Source organism: Dipodomys merriami, unplaced genomic scaffold, assembly GCF_024711535.1.
Source record: "Dipodomys merriami isolate MVZ:Mamm:240054 unplaced genomic scaffold, mDipMer1.0.p SCAF_6, whole genome shotgun sequence".
Classification (NCBI taxonomy): Eukaryota; Metazoa; Chordata; class Mammalia; order Rodentia; family Heteromyidae; genus Dipodomys; species Dipodomys merriami.
The window spans coordinates 859,578-879,274 of record NW_027206179.1 but is presented as its reverse complement, the minus strand read 5'-3'; the positions used below and the strand labels follow the sequence as shown (position 1 = coordinate 879,274).

At 54.0% G+C, this 19,697-nt stretch overlaps 1 protein-coding gene across 3 annotated transcripts; it reads right to left on the bottom strand.

Annotated features, from left to right (window-relative positions):
• Positions 1-44: 44 nt before the first annotated feature.
• Positions 45-19,422, bottom strand: Rgl3 (ral guanine nucleotide dissociation stimulator like 3). Of its 3 annotated transcripts, none has more exons than XM_070002205.1 (19): positions 19,366-19,422; positions 18,875-18,988; positions 17,542-17,768; positions 17,121-17,171; positions 16,648-16,862; positions 10,563-10,690; positions 10,259-10,474; positions 9,415-9,518; positions 9,229-9,313; positions 7,300-7,359; positions 7,107-7,193; positions 6,926-6,958; positions 6,719-6,840; positions 5,315-5,410; positions 4,713-4,781; positions 4,528-4,621; positions 3,161-3,313; positions 2,947-3,061; positions 45-1,476 (listed from the first exon to the last, which is right to left on the bottom strand). In XM_070002205.1, the coding sequence occupies exons 1-19, from the start codon at positions 19,396-19,398 to the stop codon at positions 1,358-1,360; spliced, it is 2,121 nt and encodes a 706-aa protein (XP_069858306.1). In that variant the 5' UTR covers positions 19,399-19,422; the 3' UTR covers positions 45-1,357. The 3 variants fall into 3 exon arrangements, with proteins under 3 accessions (XP_069858306.1, XP_069858307.1, XP_069858309.1); XM_070002206.1 differs by having other exon boundaries at positions 6,719-6,813; XM_070002208.1 differs by lacking the exons at positions 45-1,476; positions 2,947-3,061 and having other exon boundaries at positions 3,230-3,313; positions 5,319-5,410.
• Between the last annotated feature and the right edge of the window lie 275 nt (positions 19,423-19,697).

Here is a 19,697-nt window from a genome sequence, read left to right as displayed (position 1 = left end):
AAGGGTCCCAGGAAAATGGGGGACAGAATACTTCCACATCAGTCTTGATTCAACCAACCCCCTATTTGGGTTGGAGTTTTTCTTTCCTTTTATTGGTTTGCATTTTGCATAGGGTCTAGCACCCAAAGAGTCAGAGAAAGAGTCTGGTAGGAGAGGGGGAACGTCACAGAATACAGAGAAAAGTGGATTCTATGAAGAGATGAAGGCCCAGCACTGGTGGCTCATGCCTGTCATCCTAGCTACTCAGGAGGTTGAGATCTGAGGATCACAGTTCGAAACCAGCCTGGACAAGAAAGTCTGTGAGATTCTATCATCTCCAATTAATCACAGAAAAAGCTGGAAGTGGTGCTGTGGCTCAAGTAGTAGAGTACTAGCTATGAGATTGAGTAAACAGAGTGCAGGAACAGGACTGGGAAGGTGGCTCAGTAGTAGAGCGCTAGCCTTGAGCTGAAGAGCTGAGGGACAGCACCCAGGTTCTGAGTTCAAGCCCCAGGACTGGCAAAAAAGTAAAATAAAAAGAATACAGGGATAGTGCTCAGGCCCAGAGTTCAAGCCTCAGGCCCAGAAAATAGAGAGAGAGGGAGAGGGAGAGATGGAGGCTGGGTGCTGGTGACTCACACCTGTAATCCTAGCTACTACTCAAGAGACTTGAGATCTGAGGACCAGGTTCAAAGCCAGCTGGGACAGGAAAGTTCTTGATACTCATCTCCAATTAACCACTAGAAAACAGGAAGTGGCACTGTGGCTCAAAGTGGTAGAGTGCTCACCTTGAGCAAGAACTCAGAGACAGTGCCCAGGCCCTGATGCACACCTGTAATCCTAGCTGCTCAAGAGGCTGAAACCTGAGGATGGAGGTTCAAGGCCAGATCAGGAAGGAAAGTCTGTAATCCTCTCCTGTCCAATTAACCAGAAAAAAGCCAGAAGTGGAGCTGTGGCTCAAACAGTAGAGTACTAATCTTGAGCACAAAAGCTCAAGGACAGCACCCAAGCCCTGAGTTCAAATCCCACACACATGCACACACACACACACACACAAAACACACACACAGCCAGGTACTGGTGCTCACACCTGTAATCCTAGCTACTCAGGAGGCTAAGATCTGAGGATCACGGTTCCAGGCAGGAAAGTCCATGAGACTTTCATCACCAATGAACTACCAGAAAATGGGAAGTGGAACTGCAGCTCAAAGTGGTAGAGTGCTAGCCTTGAGCAAAAGAGCTCAGAGACAGCGCCCAGGCCCTGAGTTCAAGCCCTACAATCTACCAAAGAAAAGAAAGAAGAAGAAAAAGAGGAGGTGGAGGCTTCCCAGGGCAGAGGTCCCCCAACTTCCATGGTGTAGGAGCTAGGACCCAAGGGTCAGGTCGGGGAGACAGAGGGTGTGGGCCGGGTCCCCTCCTTCCTACGTAGTACGAAGTCTCCGGGGGCTTGAGGACTCATGGCATAGAAGACATTGGCATTGTCCGGAATCAGGAGCACTGCAGAGAAGTGGAAATGATGTGGCAGAACTGCACATTCACAAGTTTCCTAATCCCCCAGGAAGGACCCAGAGAACCTTCTAGAATCCCAATGACTGTCTTTCCCTTTGCCTCACCCCCAACCCCGCCAAGCCATGCTCTGGGAACTTGGACAACAGCCCCTTGCCAGTTTGCACAACTTCCTGGCCTTCGTGCTGGACACCTGAGTTATTCTGGATGTCCCACCCACCTGCTCCCAGGCCCTGGAGGGTAAATGAATACAGTGCCTCCTGGTGGCTCAGGCCTGTAAATCATAGCGACACGGGAGGTCAAGACCCCAGGATCGCAGTTCAAAGCCAGCCTGGGAAAGACAGTCCATGGGTCTCTCTCTCTCTCTCTCTCTCTCTCTCTCTCTCTCTCTCTCTCTCTCTCTCTCTCTCTCTCTATTTTTGGTTGGTCATGGGGCTTGAACTCTGGGTCTGGGCGCTGTCCCTCAGCTCTTCCACTCAAGGCGAGCACTCTACCACTTGAGCCACAGCACCACTTCTGGTTTTCTGGTCGTTTGTTGGAGATAAGAGTCTCATGGCCGGGCGCTGGTGGCTCACGCCTGTAATCCTAGCTACTCAGGAGGCTGAGATCTGAGGATCGCGGTTCAAAGCCAGCCCGGGCAGGAGAGACCGTGAGACTCCTATCTCCAATAAACCACCAGAAAACCGGAAGTGGCGCTGTAGCTCCAGTGGTAGAGCGCTCGCCTTGAGCTGAAGAGCTGAGGGACAGCGCCCAGTCCCAGAGTTCAAGCCCCACGACCGACAAAAAAAAAAAAAAAAAGAGTCTCATGGACTTTCCTGCCTGGGCTGGCTTTGAACCTTGATCCTCAAAGCTCAGCTTCCTGAGTAGCTAGGATTATAGGCGTGAGCCACCAGCGCCCAGCTATATTGTTTTTGTTGTTGTTGCTGTGTTTTGTTTTGCTGATCCTGAGGCTTGAACTCGGGGCCTGGGTGCTGTCCCTGAACTTCTTTTGCTCAAGGCTAGTGTTCTACCACTGGAGCCACAGCACCACTTCTGGCTTTTTTTGGTAGTTTAGTGGGGATGAGTCTCAGGGCAGGGAAAACTTTTACTTCCCTGGCTGGCTTAGAACTGTGATTCTCAGATCTCAGCCTCTTGAGTCGCTAGGAGGATGAGTGCGAATCCCCAGCACCCAGCTTGCGTTGGTTATTTTTGAGGTTAGGTCTCCCATATGCCTGGGCTGTCCTGGACTGTGATCCTCCTACTTCTGCTTCTCCGCATAGGTGGATAACACACTCAACCCTTGGTTGAGTTGGAGTTATGAATGTCTTTTTGTCTGAGTTGGCCTTGAATCCTGATCCTCCCATCTCTGCCTCCCAGTTAGCTAAAGACTTCAGGCTTGAGCCTCTGCACCCAGCAGGGCTCTTCTTTGACTCCAGTGGAGACTGCTTCTCCAGCCCAGGTTCCAAGCTGTCCCTGGCTCACCTCTGTCCCCAGGTAGGACCTGGAATAGCTGGTAGTCACGAGACCCACACTGGGACACATTGTGTTTGTCTAGGGCTCGCTGGACCACGCTGGGTGCTTTGTCCTGACTAGTGAGCTGCAGGACAAGAGTAGGAAGTGAGGGAAGGGGTTCTCCGCCCCCCCCCCCCCTAGAGAGCAGGGCTGCACCCAGCAAATCCCCAGATCAGCCCCTCACCAAAATGCTCCGGTATAAATTCCCATGGTCATTGTCCATGCTGACCCGAATGATCCGGGCTTCCGAGTTCTGCTGTCCTGAGGGGGGTACTCTAGGGCTGCTCAGGGTTGGGGCTGGGGACCGGGGACCGGGTGGGTCCAGGCTCACAGGCAGCTGTAGGAGGATGAGAGCAAGCCCCATATCGGTAGCTCACACCTGCAATCCCAGCTGCTCAGGAGGCTGAGATCTGAGGATCGTGGTTCAAAGCCAGCTCGGGCAAGAGGGTCCATGACACTCTTTATCTCCAATGAACCACCAGAAAACTGGAAGTGGAGCTGTGGCTCAAAGCGGTACAATGCTGGCCTTGAGCAAAAAAAAAATCTCAGGACAGCGCCTGAGTTCACACCCCACAACCAACAAAAATAAGAGGCTGCAGGCTTGCGTGAGGTCCCACCAGTGTCTTCAACAAAGTCATCTCTACCTCCTGAGTATACAACCACACCCTCTCTAATACCCAGGACACACACTGAGGCCCGCACAGAAGCCCACGTATACATCAGCCCATCATCCACACCCCTCAGTCCTCTGTTACACAATCAAATGGCCACACCAACCATTCACAAACCATGTACAAGTTATGGGCTGGGCAGTGCACACCTGTAATCCCAGCACTCAAGAGACAGAGAGGCAGGAGGATTGCAAGTTGGTAAGGACATCCTATGCTACAAGACAAAAATCATCAGGCACTGGTGGCTCACGCCTGTAATCCCAGCTACAGGAGGCTGGGAGCTGAGGGTGGTAGTGTGAAGTCAGCCCTGGGCAGGTAAATCTGGGAGACTCTTATCATCACCAAAAAACAGAAGTGGAGGAGCTGGGAAGGTGGCTCAGTGGTAGAGCGCTTGCCTTGCATGCCTGAGGCCCTGGGTTCGATTCCTCAGTACCACATAAGCAAAAAGAAAAAAGCCGGAAGTGGCGCTGTGGCTCAAGTGGTAGTGCGCTAGCCTTGAGCTGAAGAACTGAGAGACAGCGCCCAGGCCCAGAGTTCAGGCCCCACGACTGGACCCCCCCCCAAAAAAAAAAAAACCAGAAGTGGAGACCAGCCATGGGCGAAAAAGCCAAGCGAGAGCCTGTGGCCCTGAGTTCAAGCCCCAGTGTGAACAGACAGACAGACAGACACACACACATACACTCCAGACTAGTGATCGGTCAAGCAGGGTCTTGAGGAGGAGGCATTCTATCTCCTAACTGGCCCCACAATCCTGTGCACCCATACAACATGAAAGGGTCTCTCTCTCACACACACGCATGTGCACGTACACACGCATGCACGCACACACAGAGCATCCAGGCACCCCAGTCCTCCATGCAAACCCAAGTGGCCTTGGTACCTTGGTGCTGGGGCCCTGAGGCCCTGGAGAGGATGGGGGGCTGCTGGGGGGGTCCTTGGTTCTAGGACTGGAAGGAGGGGAGCCTGGGGACAGACTGGGGGGAGACACAGAGCCTGAGGTGGCATGGCTGCTCTGACCTTTGACACTGCTGTCTCTCTAAGCCCCTTCACCAACTGGGAAGTCACCTGGAGGGGGGTGACGCGGGGTCCCCAGGGCTGGCACCGGGAGATGAGCTTTTCTCTCGAGACAGCTTCCTGAGAATGTGAACAGAGAGTAATGCCGAGAGCTGGCGGCTCACACCTTATAATCCTCAGCTCATCAGGAAGCTGAGAGTTCGAAGGGCAGCCCAGGCGGGCAAAGGCTATGAGACTCCTCTCCAATCAACTACTGAAAAGCACAAGTGGAGCTGTGGCTCAGCGGTAAAGTGCCAGCCTTGAGCGACAACGCTACAGGGTTCAGGCTCTGAGTCCAAGCCCCAGGACCAGCACAAAAAGAAAGAAAAGAAAAGAAAGGAAAGGAAAAAAGAAAGAAAGAAAGAAAGAAAGAGAAGGAAGGGAGGGAGGGAGGGAAGAAAGGAAGGAAGGGAGGGAAAGAAAGAGGAAAAAAAGGAAAAGAAAGAAAGGAAGGAAGGAAGGAAGGAAGGAAGGAAGGAAGGAAGGAAGGAAGGAAGGAAGGAAGGAAGGAAAGAATACTGAGGCCAGAATTGGCAGACTTCCCCCCCCACCAATCCTGGCTCACATGACCCTTGACCCTTCAGATACCCTCCCCTCCCCCATCCCCAACTCACGCACTGAGCCGCTTGGTGAGGCTGATGCGCCTGCGGATGCGTGGGGAGCTGGGACAGGAGGCAGCCGGTGGCTCAATGACCCGGGAGATTCGGTAGCTAACGGGGTCAAAATAGGGATGGGGGAAGGCGGGCCAGGGTGCAGGGGGGATGGAGAGAGAGGAGTGAATGAGTTGGGATTGGGTCTTGGTGTGGGTCAGGGCACATGCGAGCTGCGAGGCAGCAGGGACAAGGGGATGGCCTGGCAGGCCAATCGCATGGAGATTTACAAGGTGACACTTTTTTTCTTGTTGTGGGCCCTGGGACTGGAACTCTGGGCCTGGGTGCTGCCCCTCAGCTCTTCAGCTCCAGGCGACCACTCTACCACTTGAGCCGCAGCGCCACTTCCGGTTTGCTAGTGGTTCATTGGAGATAAGAGTCTCATGGAATTTCCTGCCCGGGCTGGCTTTGAACGGCGATCCTCAGATCTCAGCCTCCTGAGTAGCTGGGATGACAGGTGTGAGCCACTGGTGCCTGGCAAGAACTTATTTTTTTATTTTGTTGTATAAGGTTTTGAACTCAGAGCCTTAAGTCTGTGAGGCAGGTGCTCTGCCATTGAGCCACGCCTCCAGTACCAGTTCAACAAGGGAGTTGGGTCAAGGGTCAACAGGGTAAAAAGTGGTCAGGTTCAATGATGAAGGTCATGAATTTCATAGGCTGGCAAGAAACAATTGGGCTGAATCAGATAATCACATAAACATCAACGTTGGAGTTAAAGCCAGCTAGCTTTAGCTACTCAGGAAGCTGCAGTCTGAGAATCACAGTCCCAACCCAGCCAGTCTTGGGCAAAAAATGCTTGGAACCAGCAACGAGGCCCTGAGTTCAAATCCCAGTACTGGTACACACACCACACACACACACACACACACACACACACACACAACTGATGGGAGCCAGGCACTGGTGGTTCACTCCTGGCTACTCAGGAGGCTGAGCCTGGAGGATTGTGGTTTGAGGCCAGTCCTTGTAGAAAAGTCCATGAGACTCTTATCTCTAATTAGGCCCCAATAAGATCCAAAGTGAAGCTGTGACTCAAGTGATAGAGTGCCTATCTTGAACAAGGAAGCTTAGGGAGCATGCGCAGGCCGTAAATTTAGGCCCCAGGACGAACATCAACACACACACACACACACACACACACACACACACACACACACACACACACACACACACACACACACACACACACACACACACACACACACACACACACACACACACACCACACGACTGACATCATAATGTCTGGTGGGGCCAAGTTTGGGGCAGGAAGTGGGGGCAGGCCTCCCAGGTTGGGGTTGGGCTTGAGAGGGGTGGAGGGGTGAGAGGCTAGGCAGGGGTGCAGCTGGGCCAGGCGGCGGGCATTACCTCTGCTCCTCGTTGAGCTGGCGCTGGGCTTCCAGGGCAGCCATGATGGGCGGGTGGGGGCTCAGGCTGTAGCTCCGGCAGCGTCTCTGCAGCTGCTGGATTCGGGCCAGAATCTCCCACTCCTGAGGGCGTGGCCTGTGAGAAGCCCCGCCCCTCCCCATCACCACCACCTCCCTGAGGCCCTAACACCCACTGGGATCCTCTTACCTTCCTTCTCTTCTCAAAGTTGATGAGATCCCCCTGTAGGGAGGGGGCAAAGTGGACCTCAGCTGGACTGTCCAGGGTCAAGAGGTTCAAGGCAGGATCAAGGGTCGACAGGAGGAGGCCCACTGAGTTGGGAGCACGTGGAGCTGGGGTCAGGGGTCAAGGGTCAGGGGGCAGGTCAAACCTTCAACTTGTCCGGCAGGGCTGTGTCCAACATAACCAAGTCGGTGAGGAAGGTCCCAAGATAGGGAACAGGACCTGGGGGAAGCTTCTGCAGCCCCCCCCACAAAGCTCCAGTCACTCTGGGTCACTGCTGACCCTGCCACCCTCAGCCTGAGGGTCTTCTCTCCCCCCACAGCCTATACCACGACACTCACGGGGGACAGGCTCCCTGGAGTGCTGCTGTCCTCCTCCTGGGGTTTCTCGGTGGCCTCCTCCTGGGGGGAAAGAAAGGACTGGCTGGCCTAGGGTCTCCTTCAACTTCTTCAATACCCACAGTAATACCCATCTTCATTTGTTTTTTGTTTTTGTCAGTCGTGGGGCTTGAACTCTGGGCCTGGGCACTGTCCTTAAGCTCCTCAGCTCAAGGCAAGGGCCCTGCCACTGTGAGCCAAAGCACCACTTCCGGTTTTCTGGTGGTTCCCTGGAGATAAGAATCTCACAGATGTTCCTCACAGATGTTCCTGCTCAGGCTGGCTTTGAACCCCAATCATCAGGTCTGAGCCTCCTGAGCAGCTAGAATTACAGGCGTGAGCCACTGGTACCCAGATTCATGTCTCTTTTCTCTCTCTCTCTCCCTTCTCTCTCTCTCAATGTTGGGTCCTGGGGCTTGTAACTCAGGGCCTAGCCACTGTCCCTGAACTTTTGTGCTCAAGGCTAGCTCTCTACCATTTGAGCCTCAGCTCCACTGCCAGCTTGTTTGTTTTAGTAGTTAATTTGGAGTTGAATCTCACAGACTTTCCTGCTTGGGGTTGGCTTCAAATTGCAATCCTCAGATCTCAGCCTCCTGAGTAGCTGGGATTACAGGCGTGAGTCATAAGTTGCCCTGCAAGGTAGATATTCTGATATTCTTTGTCCTTCTGGTTGTCAGTGGAGCAAAAAACAAGGCCAGGCACACAGGAGGTGCTGAGGGCACAAAGTCGGTGCTTTGGCCGAGCTTCCTGTCCCTTGAGCCCTCGTTATTTAACATATGCCTTCCCCAAGAAGGTATTTACTGAGGGCTTACCGTGTGCCAGGCACTATGCTGAGTACCAAGCAGACAGCACGGTTATCTATTCAGAGGTGACAGAGATGGAGAGGATCTCAGTTCTAAACCAGCCCATCTAGACCAAAGAAAAAGCTTGGGGTGTCATCCCAGCTATGATGGAAAAAGGGGATTGTGGTCTAGGCTGGATAAAGTCAGTCTCAAAAATACCCAAAGCAAAAGAAAAGAGCTAGGAGTCTCAGGCGATAGAATACCTGTCTAACAAGTACAAGGCCCTAAGTTCAAACCCCAGTACCTCCTGAGAAATAGAAGGTCTGATGTAGAGACCAGTAGTTTCAGTAGACACAGGAGCATAAATCCCATAATAGCACAGGCAGAAAGACTAGTAATAATGCAGGGGGAGGAGGGGAAGGTGTGTGCAGATGGTGGGGGCCCTTTACTTCAGGGAGGGTCTCTCCAAGGTGGGGACATTTAGATAGCCACCTACCAGAGCAACATGCCTTCCTATTTGAGGAGAGGGTAACAGAATGTTCTAGACTTACGAGCAGGTTCCATGTTCCATTTATTCTGAATTCACTGGAAGAACCAGAGCCTGATTGCAATTAGAACCTACGTTCTTTGCCTATAATGAATCAGACTTGGCCCACATTTAAAAATTCATGCGTATCAAGAGAAATTCCCAGAACCTATTTCCTTTTCCACACTTGGCTGCCACTCTGGCCTTAAGTAACCTTTTCCTGTCACTTCTTGTATTTTGTCAAGGCTTTTATTTTTGCTGAGTGTCACAGAAACAGTCAAGCATGTGGCTTCTGCCTGAAATCCTGGCTACTCAGGGGGCTGAGACCTGAGGATCGAGGTTCAAAGCCCGCAGGGACAAGAAAGTCTCTGAGACTCTTATCTCCAATAATCAGCAAAAAGCCAGAAGTAGAGCTGTAACTCAAGTGGTAGAATGCCAACCTTGAATGACAAAGCTCAGGGACAGCACTCAGGCCCTGAGTTGGAGCCCCAGGACCAACACACACACACACACACACACACACACACACACACACACAGTCCCCTTCCTGCCTCTGGAATCTACTGGATCAAGAACCATCCAAACCTGAGAAAGAATCTCCCGGCTACTGAGGTGGTTGTTCTCGTCGGAAAAAATCTGTGAAAGTTTTCTGAAAGTGGATAATGGTTCCCTGGTGGGGAGAAGAGAGAGGGATGGTCGTCAGAGCTGGGGAGCGGGGAGGGGGTCCCCACGCCTCCACCGCCCCCAGCGCCACCCCCTCCCCAGGCTCACCGGCTCACGGCCCCCCAGCTGCGCTTCAGCCGGTAGATGGGGTTGGACTGCAAGGCGGACAGGATGGCCCGCAAGGACGAGAAGTTCCGCAGTTCCCGGCAGCGCTGGGGGCGGTGGGACACAGGTCACACCGGGGAGCTGACTTCCAGGACACAGCCACTGGGATCATGTGACTTCGGAAGCCAGATGACCCTGGGGCCCCGGAGGGACTGGTGCCAAGCTAAGACTTCCCCTGATTCCCCTGACCCCATCCCTTCCCCGGCTCTTCTCCTAGCCCCGCCCACCAAGGCCACGCCCACACAAACCACGCCCAATGGGACCCCGCCCTACCCGCTGAGGGGCCCTGCCCACCAAAGCCACGCCCCCACACCAGAGCCCTGCCAGCCAGAGCCCCGCCCACTGGAGCCACACACTCCTTGAGCCACGCCCCCTGGCCTTGTCTTCTCCTAGCCTCTCTAGTAAGTAGCATCCTCCTTGAACCGCTTCACAAGTATCCATTTTCTACCTTCTTCCTTTTCCATTCCCTTTCATACGCCCCAACTTGCTCCAGACCCCCCCATTCCTTTCTCCAGGTCTTTTAGTTCCCGCCCCGCCCCCAACTCAGCTTGGTTCAGGACCACCCCGCCATTCGATTCCCTAGCCCGGCCCAGGCTCCTCCCACTCCCAAATGCTCCTCCTTAAGCCCCGCCCATAACGACGCCCTACCCACAAACGCCACGCCCATACCACAGACCTGTCCCAAAGCCACGCCCACTCCAGGTTACAAGCCCATGTCACGCCCCCGCATAGAAGCCACGCCCCCGCATAGAAGCCACGCCCCGCATAGAAGCTACGCCCCACCCACCTGGGCAATGCGGATCCACTTCTCGATCCGCTGCGCCCGCTGCAGCGCGGTCAGGCCCGGTGCCCCCAGCACCGAGCCCAGCACGTAGCCAGTCACCTTGTTGAACTGGGCCACGGTGGCGCGGACGGTCGGGGAGACACCTGCGCCTCCGGGCCGGTCCCGCTGAGACCACACCGAGCCCAGGCACTCGCAGGTCCGCACGCGCGAGAAGAGCTCCTGTGTGGGGGAGGAAGGTGGGATGGGGCCGCGTGTGGTAACCGGCCCCTGCGCTGCACCCCGCTCTGCCCCAGCCCGGGGTCCTCACCACATCTATGAGGGTCAGCTGCTCGGCCACCTCGTCCTCGCTGAAGTCCAGGAGCTCCGGGCCTTCCTGCCCGGCCTCTTCCTCCTCCTCTTCAGCCAGGCCCTCCTGGGAGTTGGTCCTGAGGGACCCTGACGATTAGACCAGGTTAGAGACTCAAATTTGAGACTGGTGGCTCATGCCTGTAATCCCAGCTACTCAGGAGGCTGAGATCTGAGCGTAGGGGTTCAAAGCCAGCCCGACCAAAAAAAGAGACTCTTCTCACCAATGAACCACAAAAAAGGTAAGGGACAGCATCCGAGTTCCAGCCCCAGGACTGGCACAGAGAAAATTAAAATACACACACACACACACACACACACACACACACACACACACACACACACACACACACACACACACACACACACACTTTTATAATTTGAGCTGAGGATAGAGTAGACAAGGCCAGGCCAGGCTAAATCTCCAGCAACTGCAGAAAGAATTTAAAAATACAAAGTCCAAACCCCTCTAAGATCCCCTCCCCCCTTTTTTTCTGTCACCTGTAAAAGGAACTGAATATTTTAAGGAACTTGGAATATTTTAAGGAACTCTGACTATTTTAAAGTATTAATTGCATGGATTAATTTAATTCTTCAGCACAATAAGGAAGGAACTTTCCACATTGCTAAGCAAGCACTCTGCCACTTAGAACATATTCTCATCTCTTTTATTTCCTGTTTTTGTTTGCTTTCTGTTCTAATTTTGCTCAAGGCTGACCTGGACTGGAGATTCTCCTGCCTCTGTCTCCCGAGGAGCTGGGGTTACAGGCATGTATCACCACACTAGGCAGGGAGGTGTTTTATTTGTCCATTTCTCAATACAGGGAAACTGACATGTGAAACAGTTTGTCCAAAATCACACTTTCATTACACCTTCAAGAAGAAGGCAGGGCAGGAATCTGAAGCTAAGAATTCAGGACTGGAGTAGAAAATAACAATTTTTTTGAGGTTGTATCAAAATTAAGACTTTTCATTTTAGAAGAAAGATTATTGTCAGAAAGTTACCTGATGAGCTGGGAAGGTGGCTCAGTGGTAGAGTGCTTGCCTAGCATACACCAAACTCTGGGTTTAATTCCTCAGTACCAGATAAACAGAAAAAGCTGGAGGTGGCGCTGTGGCTCAAGTGGTAGAGTGCTAGCCTTGAGCAAAAGAAGCTCAAGGACAGCGCCCAGACTTCAAGTTCCAGGACAAGAAAGAGAGAGAGAGAGGAGAGATGCAGGAGAGAGGAGAGAGAGGACAGAGAGGAGGGGGGGAAGGAGGGAGGGAAGGAAAGAAGGGAAGGAAAGAAGGGAAGGAAGGAAAGAAGAGAGAGGGGGGAGGGAAAGGAAAGGAAAGGAGGAAGGGAAAGTTGCATGACTTGGGATGTAGTTCAGTGATACACCAATTGTCTAGCATATGGCAGGACTTAGGTGTGATCACCAGCTCTGCAATAAATAAATACAGCCATGAGGGGCTGGGAAGGTGGCTCAGTGGTAGAGTGCTTGCCTCGCATGCATGAGGCCCTGGGTTCGATTGTTCAACACCACATAAGCAGAAAAAACCGGAAGTGGCGCTGTGACTCAAGTGGTAGGACGTTCGCCTTGAGCTGAAGAGCTGAGGGACAGCAGCCAGGCCTAGAGTTCAGGCCCCATGACTGACAAATAAATAACTAAATACAGCCATGCATGGTGGTATGGTATCCTAGTTAGTACTCAGGAGTCTGAGATAGGAAGATCATCAGTTAGAGGATAGAGAGATCTTCTGTCAAAAATCCAAACTAGGGCTGGGAAGGTAGTTCCTTGGTAGAGTGCTTGCCTCACATTCATGAGGCCCTGGGTTCGATTCCTCAGCACCACATAAACAGAAGTGGCACTATAGCTCAAGTGGTAGAGTGCTCACCTTGAGCAGAAGAGCTGAGGGACAGCGCCCAGGCCCAGAGTTTAGGCCCCATGACTGACAAAGAAAAAAAAGACAGAGGGTATGTTTGTAGTGGTAGAGCCCTTGTCTAGCAGTTACCAGGACCACAAGTTCAAACCCCAATATGGCCAAAACTAAAATACATATCCCAAATTCAAACCCAAACTTGCCCATTAGGCTGGTGGTGAAGACTCACTCGGGTAGAGCATGCCTTTTTTTTTTTTGGTCGTGGGGCTTGAACTCTGGGCCTGGGCGCTGTCCCTCAGCTCTTCCGCTCAAGGCGAGCGCTCTACCACTTGAGCTACAGCGCCACTTCCGGTTTTCTGGTGGTTTATTGGAGATAGGAGTCTCATGGTCTCTCCTGCCCGGGCTGGCTTTGAACCTCGATCCTCAGATCTCAGCCTCCTGAGAAGCTAGGATTACAGGCGTGAGCCACCAGCGCCCATCTAGAGCATGCCTTTTAATCTCACTTGATTGTTCATCTTTAAAAAAAAAAAAAAAAGGTACCACTTCTGGGGCTTGAACTCAGAGCCTGGTTGTTATCCCTCAGATTCTTTTTCTCAAGGTAAGCTCTCTACCACTTGAGACCACCTCTGGCCTTTTCTGAGTAGTTTAATGGAGGTATATCTCACAGACTTTCCTGCCCGGGCTGGCTTCAAACCTTGCTGCTAGGATCTCAACCTCCTGAGTAGCTAGAATGACAGGAGTGAGCCACCGGTGGCCAGCTCTTGATTTTCTTTTCTTTTTTTTTTAATTTTTATTTTTTGTTGGTTGTGAGCCTTGAACTCTGGGCCTGGGCGCTGTCCCCCAGCTCTTCAGCTCAAGGCGAGCACTCTACCACTTGAGCCACAACCCCATTTCTGGCTTTTTCTGCTTATATGTGGTGCTGAGGAATCAAATCCAGGGCTTCATTCATATGAGGCAAGCACTCTACCACTGAGACGCCTTCCCAGCCCCTTGATTTTCCTTTTAAATCAAACGAGATCAGGCAAACCAGACTGCTATAAAGTGTGGAGAAAATTATTTTTTTAAAAAACTTGTGTTTCAACCACAGCTCTCTCTAGTGGTGACATTGAAAATTGCATTCTTCCTTTCCCAAAAGATGAAGAATTCTTTATTTTATTTTATTTTTTTTGTCCTGTCGTGGGGCCTGAACTCTGGGCCTGGGCGCTGTCCCTCAGCTCTTCAGCTCAAGGCTAGCGCTCTACCACTTGAGCCACAGCGCCAGGGCCTCATTCATGTGAGGCAAGCACTCTATCACTGAGCCACCTTCCCAGCCCAAGATGAAGAATTCTAAATCACCCAATCTCCAAATGTACTGTTTAAGACTAGTGGCGTCAAAAAGAAAAAAAAAATCCGCTTGCTATCATTTCCACCTTGTTCATCTACAAATTACCCAGGAATGCAAGGATCATAAAAGTCCTGCAAGGATCATAAAAGTCCTGCATAGGGCTGGGAAGGTGGCTCAGTGGTAGAGCGCTTGCCTTGCATGGCTGAGGCCCTGGGTTCGATTCCTCAGCACCACATAAGCAAAAAGAAAAAAGCCAGAAGTGGCACTGTGACTCAAGTGGTAGAGCGCTAGCCTTGAGCAGAAGAGCTGAGGGACAGCGCCCAGGCCCAGAGTTCAGGCCCCACGACCGGACCCCCCCCAAAAAAAAAGTCCTGTATAGCCAGGCGCCAGTGGCTCACATCTGTCATCCTAGCTACTCAGGAGGCTTGAGATCTGAGGAACAAGGTTCAAAGCCAAACCAGGCAGGAAAGTCCGTGAGATTCTTATCTCCAATAAACCACCAGAAAACCGGAAGTGGTGCTGTGGCTCAAGTGGCAGAGCACTCACCTTGAAGAGCTGAGGGACAGCGCCCAGGCCCAGAGTTCAAACCCCATGACTGACCAAAAAAAAAAAAAAGGATGACTTGAATCAGCAAGGGCATCAATTCAACACCCTATTTGAAATATAAGGAAAGTAAGAAAAATTGGGGGTATAGATGCAATTTCAGAGCACCTACTTAGCAAGCAAAGGCCCTGAGGTCAAACCTCAGTAACACACACACACACACACACACACACACACACACACACACACACACACACACACACACACAGATTCCATCCCCAGCACTGAAGAAACTAAACAAGCTCTTGTCAGAGCTGCCTATGCAGAATACTTAAGTATGAGATGAAATTAGGTCTGATATTTGCTTTAAAATCATCTTAACTAAGTTCTTCTGGTCAAAGCAATAATTGGTTGTGGTGGTGGTGGTTTTCAACATACATCCCGGAAAGAGCTGGAATCCAGAATCCTCCTGCTGGAATTAATAACTCAAGTGCCTGAATCATTCTACTGGAATTAACCTCTCCGGTGCTGGAATTACAGGCACGCACTACCACACCCGGCATAGGTGGGTAACTATTGAAAGCCAGCAATAAGTATGTGAATGTTTGAGTGTTCTTTACTATTCTTTCCTACTTTTGTACATATCTGAATTTTTCTGTAGCAAAAATTCACATGGAAGATTTAAAATCTGTTCCAGTGTTTCATCATGACTCCTGCCCGTAATCCTAGCTACTCAGAAGCTGAGATCTGAGGTTCGAAGACAGCATGGACAGGAAAGTCTTTGAGACTTGTACCTCTAACCAGCAAAACAAGTCAGAAGTGGTGCTGTGGCTCAAGAACTAGAACTATAGCCTGGAGCAAAAAGTTCAGGGACAGTTCCCAGGGCCCGAGTTCAAGCCCCAGGACTGGCACCAAAAAAATAGCAAAAAAACAATGCTAGAATCCTGGCTCAAATGCTAGAGTGCCAGCCCAGCAAACAGCCAAAGGAGAATGGGAGGTGCAGAGTGTGAATTCAAACCTCAAAAATGAGCCTGGTATACAGTAGGTGCTCAATAAATGATCTTTTTAAAAATTCTGATCTCAAGGAGCCTGCAGAAAGACATGGATGGAATTTCCTGGATGTACCAAGCACTGCCAATGTGGCCAGGGCAGTAATTCATTTTAACTCTGTGTGTGTGCGTATGCGTATGCGCACCCACTGGTGCTGGGACTGGTGCTGCCCCTCACTGTCATTTGGCCTTTTCTGCTTATGGCTAGCACTCTACCACTTGAGCCACAGCTTCACTCCAGCTTTTTACTGATCAACTGGAGATAAAGGGGCTCACAAACTTTCTCACCTGGGCTGGCTTTGGACTGAACCCTCAGATTTCAGCCTCCTGAGTAGCTAGGATGACAGGCGGGAGCCAATTCTAACTAATTCTAACTAACTTTCAATAACACGGCGGGCTAGCTAGCAGTTATTAAGGTGGAGTGCACAGCTCTCACGATTTAGAGACCAGCAGTGGAAACACAGCGGTGAGAGGAGGAAGATAGCTAGTCACCAGGAGGGAGGGGAGAAAAACACAAATGGAACTGAGGGTAGCGGCTGCCACGAAGTAAAGCTGTGAGGATCGTGGCCCTGAATTGAGTCTAATCCGGGGATTAGAGGTGAGGCTTAGGGACAGAGATCAGATCAAGCACTCCTCGGTGGAAGATGATAGTCTAAGCTAAATGCTATTATTCAGCCAGCTAATCCTTGAGCTTCCTGCTCCTGGAGCTAGCACTGAGGAGTAAAGGGAGAGGACCCTCCGGACCCGCCTCTCCTAAATTCACAGAGATTTGAAAAATATAAAATAAAATAAAATTGAGGGAGCCAGGTGCAGGGTGGCTCACGCCTGTAATCCCAGCTACTCAGGGGGTTGAGGTCTGAGGATCCATGAGACTTCTTTTTGGTCAGCTGTAGGACTTGAACTCTGGGCCTGGGCGTTGTCCCTGAGCCCTTCAGCTCAAGGTGAGCACTCTACTACTTGAGCCACAGCGCCACTTCCAGTTTTCTGGTGGTTCACTGGAGGTAAGAGTCTCACGGACTTTCCTGCCCGGGCTGGCTTTGAACCACAATCCTCAGATCTCAGCCTCCTGAATAGCTAGGATGACAGGCGTGAGCCACGGGCACCTGACTCCATGAGACTCTTATCTCCCACTAATCAGCAAAAAGCTGAAGCTGTGGCTCAAGTGCTAAAAGACCAGCCTTGAGTGGAAAGGACAGTGAGACACACACACACACACACACACACACACACAACCACCCCCCCACACACACACACAGAAACCCCCTCACCTGCCCGGGCCACAGACTGCTCTTCTTCTTCCTGTTCTCGTTCAGTCTCCTTCAAAAATTCTTCCAGAAGTTTCTCTGCTTCCTGGGCCTCAACTCCTCCTGGAGCTGCCCAACCCAGAAAGATCCGGACAGTGCCCAGGTCTGGATGGGCAGGGGGGTCTCGGAAATCCTGAGGGTGGTCCTGGAGCCACGAGCCCAGCACGGACACCACAGCCCTGCCCATAAGTGGGGACCACTTAGAGTCTGACCCATGTCTGGGTTAAGATCAAAAGAGGGGTGGGCTTGACTGGGACCCCCTCACTCTGTCTCCCCGCCGCCCATTGGAGACTCCCACCCTAGCTTGCAGGACACCAGGCAAGGTACAGAGGCCCAGTCTTGAACCCTCAGGTCAGCTAGCTCTGCAGCCCTTGCCTTGAGGGGTGATCTCTGATTTTGAGGATCCCCGTGTTCCCCACACTGGCCGGAAGACTAACCTTAGGTTCTTGGTGATGCTCAGATCTTGTCCATCTGTCTTGCTCTCTACCCTGGGAAATGTTAAAAGGGGATAGGAGGAGGGCTAGGAGTTTCTCTGAACTTGAACTCAGGGCCTGGGCGCGTGTCCCTGAGCTTTTATGTTCAAGGCTGGTGCTCTACCTTGAGCCACACCTCCACTCCGCTTTTGTGTTTGTGTTTGTTTTGTTTTGGGTTAATTGGAAATAAGAGTCTCATGAACTTTCCTGCCCAGGCTGTCTTTGAACCTCAGCAATCCTCAGATGTCAGCCTCCCCAGAGTGGCTGGGATTACAGGCATGAGCCACTGGCCTATCCCTGGAATTCCTGCTTGTGAACCTGAGGAAGGGGGCCACAGGTGAAGCTCTGAGGGCGGGAACACTGAAGGTTCTTGATGGCTACTGACCTGAGAGGTGGGGGCGGGGGAGGAGGGGGCAGCAGGAAGCCCAGCACAAGTGCGGTGGGCGCAAAGGCCCGGTAGGTGGCCAGGAAAGCGGGTACAAAGCTCGGGTCCTGGGCTGGGTCCCCAGACACCAGCTCATGCACCAACCGCTCCAGCCTGGCTGCCCGCAGGGCCCGCACTTTGCTGGTGCGGTAGTGCAGGAAGGCATCGGTGGTGCCAGGGTTGCTAGTCTGTAAAGGGGGAGAACAGAGAGGGTAATGAGATGCCAGGGGAGAACCCAAGCATCCTATTTCCCCTTACATCAATCCTTAGCTCCTCTTTGTGTGTGTGTGAGCGCTGGTACTCGGGCTTGAAGTCGGGGCCTGACCCTGAGCTTTGTTTGCTCAAGGCTGGTTGGTGCTCTACTACTTGAGCCACAGCTCTACTTCCAGATTTTTTTGTGGCTAAGTGGAGATGAGTCTCATGGACTTTCCTGCCTGGGCTGGCTTTGAACTGTGATTCTCAGATCTCACCCTCCTGAGCAGCTGGGATAACAGGCGTAAGCCTCCTGGCTTCCTAGCTCCTCTTTTGAATCTGACCTTGAGCACTGGTCTCTCAGAATCTCGGTCCCTCCACAAATGGTCAATCCCCTGCAAACTCTAGTTCGCCCGAGCCTTGGCTGTCTCCCCGGCGGGTCAGGCGGGCTTCATGGGCCATGTCCTCGCCCCGCCCACCCTCACCCAGCCGCTTCTAAGCCCCCCTCCCCCGCGCCCCTCCTTCCCGCTCAGGCCCGCTAGGCCTGGATTTCCTAGACTCTGCCGTCCAGTTCTGCCCTTACCTGGTTGAGTGCCCCCCGCCCCCCCTCCCCGGTCCCGCTTGGATACGCATCACCCCCCCCCGCCCCACCCCATTTCCTGGGTTTATTTCCCTCTCCAGTCAGCCCCTAGGCCCTTCCTTTCCCCTCACCTGGCCGCCTGCAAACCTCACCTTTCCTCCCAATCCCTCTGCCCACCCCGCCCCTCAGGCCCTCACCTGGTCACAGGCTCAGCCCCGTCCCTCCGGCTCCTCCCTCACTTGGTTGCCCCCCAACTCGGCCTCCCCAGGCCCCGCCCCCTCCTCACCTGGCCGCCCCCGGCCCCGCCCGCCCTCACCTGGCCGCCCCCAGGCCCCGCCCCCTCATCACCTGGCCGCCCCCTCCTCACCTGGCCGCCCCAGGCCCCGCCCCCTCCTCACCTGGCCGCCCCCAGGCCCCGCCCCTCCTCACCTGGCCGCCCCCAGGCCCCGCCCCTCCTCACCTGGCCGCCCCAGGCCCCGCCCCCTCCTCACCTGGCCGCCCCCAGGCCCCACCCCTCCTCACCTGGCCGCCCCCAGGCCCCGCTCCCGGCCTGGCGCGCTGGCTGCGCTGGCGCCGCAGGGAGACGCTGAACACCGCGCCGTCCTCGGTCTCCTCGCCCCAGTCCTGCACGGGCGCCTGGACCGGGCGGCGAGCTCAGCGCGGCCCCGAGCCTCGCCCGCCGGCCGCGCGGTCCGGCCTGGCCCCCCGGCCCGCCCCGACTCGGGATGGAGTCCCTTCCGCGCCCCCGGTGAACCGCTCCCGGTGGTGAGGGGATGGATGGACGGCCGCGGGGCGCCCCGGGTCCCCCCACGGGGCTCTGTCTGCGGCTCTGCCTTCGGACGCGCTGGGACCCCGAGGTGGGGCTTTCCCGGGCAGGGGTCCCCAAGTGGGGACGGGTCCGTCGTGGGGTGAGGGATCAGGGCCCGAGCGAGGGGTGGACGCCTGGAATCTCTGGCCCTGCGGGGTCACTAGTGACGTGGGGCCCGGGGCTTCCCCCGCCCCCGTCCCCTTACCAGGGCGAGCTCCCTGCCCGCCGCGCGCTCCATGGCCCGCGCCCGTCCCGCTCGGCTCCGCGGCGCAGGCGAGTGAGGCGGAAGGGCCGGCGGGCTGCGGGCGGGGGCGTGGCCGGGGGCGTGGCCGGGGCGGGGCGGAGGCTGCGGCGCCCCCCCCCCGGGGGCCCAGCCCTCCCGACAGGTGTGTGTGGCCCCGGCCCCGCGGAGGGGTCTCCCCCACCCCAAGCTGCGCGTGGATGCTAAGGGGGGGAGCGGGGAGCGGGGGCAGGGGCCGCTCCGCTCCTGGGATCTCCTCCGGCGGGGGAGGGTGTGGGTGGCCCCGTGGCGCGCAG

Bases quoted from the DNA above. Each gene is read 5' to 3' on its own strand.
- Rgl3 (XM_070002205.1), bottom strand. From the start codon at position 19,398: ATGGAGCGCGCGGCGGGCAGGGAGCTCGCCCTG. The intron at 10,691-16,647 runs GTGAGGGGGTTT...TCTAATCGTCAG, and splicing joins GCAGTCTGTGGCCCGGGCAG to GGTCCCTCAGGACCAACTCC. The intron at 9,314-9,414 runs GTGAGCCTGGGG...TCTCCCCACCAG, and splicing joins AGCTGGGGGGCCGTGAGCCG to GGAACCATTATCCACTTTCA.